This window comes from Vipera berus (assembly GCF_964194415.1).
Source record: "Vipera berus genome assembly, chromosome: 1".
Classification (NCBI taxonomy): Eukaryota; Metazoa; Chordata; class Lepidosauria; order Squamata; family Viperidae; genus Vipera; species Vipera berus.
In genome coordinates, this window is record NC_138202.1 from 114646367 (window position 1) to 114653710 (window position 7344).

The 7344-nt window shown below is 42.6% G+C and overlaps 1 protein-coding gene across 1 annotated transcript in view; it reads left to right on the forward strand.

Moving 5' to 3' along the window:
* LOC308661071 (acyl-CoA (8-3)-desaturase-like) overlaps positions 1 to 7138 on the forward strand; it is a gene marked incomplete at both ends in the record, with an annotated part of 33300 nt that extends 26162 nt beyond the window's left edge. Inside the window, 4 exons of the mRNA XM_081315799.1 lie at positions 3422 to 3518; positions 6067 to 6146; positions 6803 to 6928; positions 7087 to 7138. Coding sequence (XP_081171925.1) covers positions 3422 to 3518; positions 6067 to 6146; positions 6803 to 6928; positions 7087 to 7138 — 355 coding nt within the window. The remainder of the gene's footprint in view (positions 1 to 3421; positions 3519 to 6066; positions 6147 to 6802; positions 6929 to 7086) is intronic.
* Positions 7139 to 7344: the final 206 nt, after the last annotated feature.

The following is a 7344-nucleotide window of genomic DNA, read 5'->3' on the forward strand; positions in this document are numbered from 1 at the left end:
TAAAAAATGATATGTCATCCTTCCTCAACCTCACCTCAAACTAGTTTATAACATATAAAAATGAAAGTAAATGAAAAATAAAAAGAACATAGCTCACCATTAAAAGGAGCATAGCCCACCACAATGATATTGAGCAAAGTCCTGTTATTGTTTGGTTATCATCAATTATCAAACTATTACTTACCAAAACTTTTACAGCCTCCAACTATGTCTCAAATGTACTTTACTAATTACCAGAGGGGTGTCAAATTGCCGGCCCATAGGCTGGCTCCATCACGCGGAGGCCGTGCCCACCCCATTGCTGGCAATGGCAAAACTATCCCGATATGTTGCGTGACATCACGTGATGTCGCGAGTTTGACAGGTTGGTAGAGGAGTAGAAATTTCTTTAAAGATTGGCCTGGTACTTCTTAGTCTCAGGAAAAAAAACATTATTTATTTGTCCTGCAATTCATAGTTGGATAAAAACTGCATCTCAGTGGCTTTATCCAAGGAATGAGGGCCTTTGGGGAGCTGCTTCCATATGCATATACAACCCGTCTCCTATCTTGTGTATCTCAAGGCAAAAGGCTTCAAAGGCAGTTTTGCTGTCATGCCATTTTGCAGCCCTTAAAACCATCTCAGAACTTGTTGGATCAATTAGCCTTAAGGCTGATCCTGCACCAGGGAAATGAATGATTTTTAGGTTTCTTTAACATTTTCATAAATCAGTCCTCTGTTACAATCTGGCTAGCAATCTACTTGAAAGATTGTTTCCTTAACAAACTGACAAACACACATATACGTGCTGCAAAATGCCTAGTGGTGCATGGGGAAGGACTAGAAACCTCTTTGAGATTTTCTGTCAGGTTAGAGGAAGGCGGTGTTTGTAACTCATATGCCCACTAAAAGCTCTGGAGACAATACCCCTAGTGATATTCAAGCCAGAAGAATTGATGTTTAGTGGCTGGGATTCTTGGTGTTAGCTGTTGGCCAGTTCAAACTGAGCAACAATCGGCTCAGGGTGAAATGTGTGGAATCCAAACTTGCAAATATATAATTAACATTGAGCTAAAAGTGTTTTGATCAATTGATAGTGAGAACACAGTGGAGAAATCAGGCTGGTTTTAAAATATATTGAGAATTATTTGCAAATGGGAAGAGAGATGGTGGAAAAGGAGTTGTGAAATCTTTGCCCCTTCTTTAGAAACTAAGCCGAATTTAAGCACTTTTATCTACCTTTCCTGCCCAATGGGTAATCCACATGTGGGCAGTTCATCATGTAATGAATAATACTACTTGCTTAACTGAGAACTCTGAAGAATGTGAGTTTACACAGCTTTAGAATACCGAAAACATCTAACTGGATATGAGGGCTTAAAGTGTGATAGATTAATCTATCTCGGTTTGGACTCCGACTGCGCAGAGTCTGATGACGAGGACATGGGCAGTCTTGTCAATGTTATCTGGGAGGAGTTCGATCCTGTGACTCCTGAAGATGTGGACAAGATCATGGGGAAGCTGAGCTCCACCACGTGTTTATTGGACCAGTGCTCCTCCTGGCTGGTTTATGCGGCCCGGGATGGGACACGAGGCTGGCTCCAGGCAGTGATAACTGCTTCCTTGAGTGAGGGTAGTTTTCCCGCTGCCTTGAAGGAGGCAGTGGTGAGACCCCTCCTCAAGAAGCCTGCCCTGGACCCAGCTGTATTAAATAACTTTCGTCCGGTCTCCAACCTTCGCTCTCTCGCGAAGGTTGTTGAGAGCGTGGTGGCGCATCAGCTCCCTTTGTTCTTGGAGGAAGCTGATTATCTGGACCCGTACCAATCGGGTTTCAGGCCCAGGTACAGCACGGAGACGGCATTGGTCGCGCTGGTGAATGATCTCTGGCGGGCTCGGGACAGGGGTTGTTCCTCTGTCCTAGTCCTTTTAGACCTCTCAGCGGCTTTTGATACCATCGACCAGGTATCTTGCTGCGGCGTCTCAGGGGGTTGGGAGTGGGAGGCACAGTTCTTCAGTGGTTGTTCTCCTACCTTCTGGGACGTTCACAGTCGGTGTTGGCAGGGGGGCAGAGGTCGACCTTGAGGCCTCTCGTTTGTGGAGTTCCTCAGAGATCGGTCCTCTCGCCCCTCCTGTTCAACATCTATATGAAGCCTCTGGGTGAGATCATTCGTGGTTTTGCAGTTGGGTATCATCAGTATGCTGATGATACTCAGCTTTTCATTTCAACCCCAAACCACCCCAGTGATGCCCTCGACATGATGTCCCGTTGCCTGGAGGCGGTCCGGGTCTGGATGGGGAGGAACAGGCTTCAGCTCAACCCTGACAAGACTGAGTGGCTGTACATGCCGGCATCTCGGGAAATTCAGATTATTCCATCTCTTACTATGGGGGGTGAGTTATTACCCCCCGTAGATAGGGCTCGCAACTTGGGGGTCCTCCTAGATTCACAGCTCTCCTTAGAAGATCATATAGGAGCTGTGACTAGGGGGGCCTTCACCCAGGTTCGCCTGGTGCACCAGTGGCGGCCCTATCTGGACCGGGATGCCTTGCGTACAGTCACTCATGCGCTCGTGACCTCTCGTTTAGACTACTGCAATGCTCTCTACATGGGGCTGCCCTTGAGGACCACTCGGAGGCTTCAACTGGTGCAGAATGCAGCCGCACGAGTTGTGTTGGGGGTCTCCCGATACTCCCATGTTACACCTCTGCTCCGTGAGCTGCATTGGCTTCCAGTTGCCCTCCGGGTGAGATTCAAGGTGCTGGTGATGACCTATAAAGCCCTACATGGCATGGGTCCGGATTACCTATGGCAGCACCTGTTGCCGGTGTCAACCTCCCTCCGTCCAGTGCGCTCCCACAGAGAGGGCCTCCTCAGGGTGCCTCCGATCAGAGAATGTCGACTGGTGGCCCCCAGGGGGAGGGCGTTCTCTGTGGGCGTGCCAGACCTGTGCAACCGCTTGCCGGTTGAGCTCCGGATGGCCCCTGACCTTCGCTCCTTCCGACGCGATCTAAAAACCTATTTATTTGAACAAGCCGGCCTGGTCTGATGGGTTCGGGGTTTGGGTTTGGGTTTTAACATAGCTTTTAACTATTGTATTATATCGAGCATAATTATTTAAACTTTTTTAACTTTTGTATTTTGTATTTTGATATTTATTGCCCTGTACACCACCCTGAGTCCTTCGGGAGAAGGGCGGTATAAAAATTTAATAAATATAAATATAATATAATACAAGATTGTTATAAAACACCATAGCTTTAATTCCCTGCTTTTACCTATAAAAATTTACTTTTCCATATAGTCTGTTAAGGCAATGACATGGTAATAGTAACTATTATGTCATGCTTTTGGCTAATAAAAGCAAAGTAGTTTTTACTAGTGAATAAACTGTTTAAAGAATTTGTTTGAATGACTATTGTTACTGCTTGTATGTCTACACAGGTATTTAGAAGCTGCATGGTTTATCTGGGTCTCACAGATGAATCACATTCCAATGAATATTGACTATGATCAGAATTTAGATTGGTTCTCTGCCCAGGTGAGATAGTTTCTATTTAAAGGGGAAGTTTCCTTTCTTTGGATAATCTTTTATTCACAAATGTTGGTTCCTTAGTTCTGAAACACAGGGGCAGATTATGCTGCTATTTTCTCAAATATTTCATGCCCTTATCTTCATGGGAACATGGTCTTATAAAGAGCAAGTAATGCAAATGGAATGCCTGTGGTGGCAGCTAGAAATCTCTCTCATATTGCAGTTTCTGGGAAAACCACAATTGCTCAGTGATGCCCTTTTTCTACTCCAATTCACATAATTGTTCTTTTTGTGGTTATGAACCAGATTTTCAGTGGCATCGAAAATTAACTTTGTAAGAACCATTGATCTACAGCAGGAGTGTGAAACTGCTGGCCTGCGGGCCAGATGCGTCATGCTGAAACCATGCCCACCCCATTGCTAGCAATGAAGAAAAAGTCATGATATTTCGTGACATGTCATGTGATGTTGCAAGTTTGACACCCCTGATCTACAGAATGAGAACATAGAGCCATACATATTGTTTCCAGATAGGAGTGGCCAAACATTGATGGTGAGGGAGGAAACACTGCCATTTTCTCTTGATATTGTAGAGAAGAACATATTGGAGGAAATCTAATGCTCCTGGTGGAGCAATCTCCAGCAATCTCCCCAGAGAATGTTTATGTTTATGTTTATTGGACTTATATACCGCCCTTCTCCCGTAGGACTCAGGGTGGTTCACAAGGAATTTAAAATAACAATGCAAATTACAAAAGTTAAGAACAATTAAAATAATTAAATTTAGTCCTTGAATAAAATAAAACCCCTATTAAACTCCAATTAAAACCCAATTAAAATAAAATTACAATTAAAATTCTCAGTCCTGGCTGGAAAGCTCAAAGAGCCAGGTCTTCAGGTCCCAGCGGAATGAACGAAGGTCAGGGGCAGTCCTGAGTTCTACGGGCAGCTGGTTCCAAAGGGCAGGCGCACCAACAGAGAAGGCCCTCCCCCTGGGTGTTACCCGCCAGCAATCTTTTGCCGGCGGTACCCTGAGAAGGCCCTCCCTGTGGGAGCGCACAGGACGAAGGGAGCTTGATGCCGGCAGCAGGTGTTCCCTCAAATATCCCGGACCCAAGCCATTTAGGGCTTTATAGTTCATCACCAGCACCTTGAATCTCACCCGGAGGGCAACTGGAAGCCAATGCAGCACGCGGAGCAGAGGTGTTACGTGGGAGTATCGGGAAACCCCCATCAGAACTCGCGCGGCTGCATTCTGCACCAGCTGAAGCCTCCGAGTGGTCCTCAAGGGCAGCCCTTGAGAATGTAGAATGACTGTGTACATGTGGGGGGAAAAACAACCCAATGATTTTTTTAAAGCATTTTTTCATACTTTCTCGCTGCCCTTTTCCTTTAGGGCTTTGCAACAAATATTATGGGACTGGAGATTGTGTAGGATACATTCTATGTCTGTAACACTAAAATTTCACACTGTGGTTTAGGCAAGGTAATTAAGGGATGAGTCTAAATGAACAGATTATATGAACTGTCCTCTGGCAAGCATTAAGCAATTTAAACATGACACCTGAAACCTGATCACAGTGATGTAAGTCAACAAGAGAAACAGCATATAATGTTGTAACATTTAATAACAGATGGCTTCTGACCTATTACAAAATGAGAATAAGAGATGATGAAGACAGGTGTTCTATCTTTTTTTAACAGTAAATCATGGCTAGTTGTATATCATCTTGTAGGTCCTCCAAATATAAACTAGTGCCATTCTTTATTATATAATTATTGTTTCAACAACCTTGTGTTAGCCATGTATATATTTCATTTGGATTCCACCTTTTCTTTATGGGGCTTACTTCCAGTTCTTAAGGTAGCTCTAAAGTTGGTTTATTCATACACAGTTTTCCTGTTCTAATTTCTGTTTTGTTTTGTTTTATGTTTATAGTAGCATGATATAACTCCTGGGGGTGGGAAGTTGTTAACTGCTAATGCATGTTTATATTATTATTTTTATTAAAATTAAGGGGTACATTAATTCATATGATTTTGTTATACCCAGTTTTGATTTCTGTTTGGAATAAAATTAAAGCCCATAAAAGTAGTTTTATGAAAAGTTTTATATTAAATATTATTTTGAATATATTCCAAAATCGTGGAAGTGATCTCAATGTGTTTGCTAATGGCTGGAGAATTGGATGCTACTGTCCTTGATCCTAACTAATGTTCTAACTTTCACAGAAGTAATCACATAATATTTTCATGTTTACTTCTAAAGAAATAGTTCAGTAAGGATGGCTCTCAGAGAAGTCAACTTCATTTTGGATTTCATCCCACGCATATAGCATCAGTGGAATAGTTGGCCTGGATTGCCTGGCCTGGATTCAGAAATATTTCTAATGTCTTTCTGGGCAGTGACCATACTATAAATGTAAAAAACATCTGGAAATGAATGAAGGTCTATAATACTGTAAATTGATAGAATTACTGTGCTGTTGGTAGAAACTAGGAAGAAACATGAAGGAAGTCATTGAAACTCTACATGTTTTAATTTCTCCCTTAGCTCACAGCAACATGTAATGTGGATCAATCTCTATTCAATGACTGGTACACTGGGCACTTAAATTTCCAGATTGAACATCAGTAAGTACAAGCTATATGGGAAAATTGTACAGTTTATAATGCAGGTTTTGTACAGCTTTTATCCCCACTAAGCACTAGGTGTATGTTATGGCTCAAGTTTTAATGCAAACAATGGCGATGGCCAAGAGTTTTGGCTATGTCTAAAGAAGGCAGATCTTTTCCCAGTTATACATGCTGTGGCCATTCCAGACTAGACTTTGTGACCTATCATGTAAAAATGCATAGAAGCAGTATTTCATACAAAATACAACAATGAAACTGATGTCTAGAGCTGGGCTTTTCATATCTTACTTCAAGTTTAATAGCAGATCAAATGGTTGATAATTATAATTCATTTCTGGACCAAGTCTAATGCTGGGGTTTTTTTAACCTTCAAAATTCTTAAAACCTGTGAGCACCTCCACAATTCTGCTGAACTGCAGCTCCTAATACAAAGGGTCTCATTAGGAAGGATCGTGGTTCAGCAATAATCCAAAGAACTTTAGCTGGTTCATCCCTGTCCAAAACTCTTTGGGAACCAGGCAGGTGAAAGATTATCTCTTGTATGAACCTGCCTGTATGCCCTGAGATGGGAAGGGCAGTAATGACAGCAGGATCCATATTACAGAAGTATCTTCTACCTTGTCCTCTTGACAGTTTTTCCTCTCTTTCCACAGTCTTTTTCCAACCATGCCTCGTCACAATTTTTACAAGGTGGCTCCCCTGGTGAAATCCCTGTGTGCCAAGCATAACATTAAGTATGAGTGCAAGCCCATGATCACTGCTTTTGCAGATGTAGTGCGGTAAGTACGAGCCCCAGGAAAGTCCATTTGCAGGCATTTCGTCATGGGGAGATCAGTGGGGCAAGAGAATATCTCAAGTGGACAGTGGCGGGAAAGAACTCACTGCTGTGAAAATGTGCTTTTGGTGAATGTGTCCCCTGTTCTCTTTCCCTCTGCAGCTCCCTGAAGGAATCAGGAAAGGTCTGGCACAAAGCTTATTACCAGGAATAAAATAAATACCAGCGAGGAATTGGGATGGCTCCGTTGTTATGAACACCTGCTGTTCTCTCTTAGCCTTTGTGATTTTAAAATCATTTTAATAATAATAGTTTTTATCTATTGATTGAGTGGCATATAACAACATTATAAAACAGTCAGTTTTCATGAGTTTGACGTCCATGTACATTTGATGAATACATAAATAAATTATCTTGAAA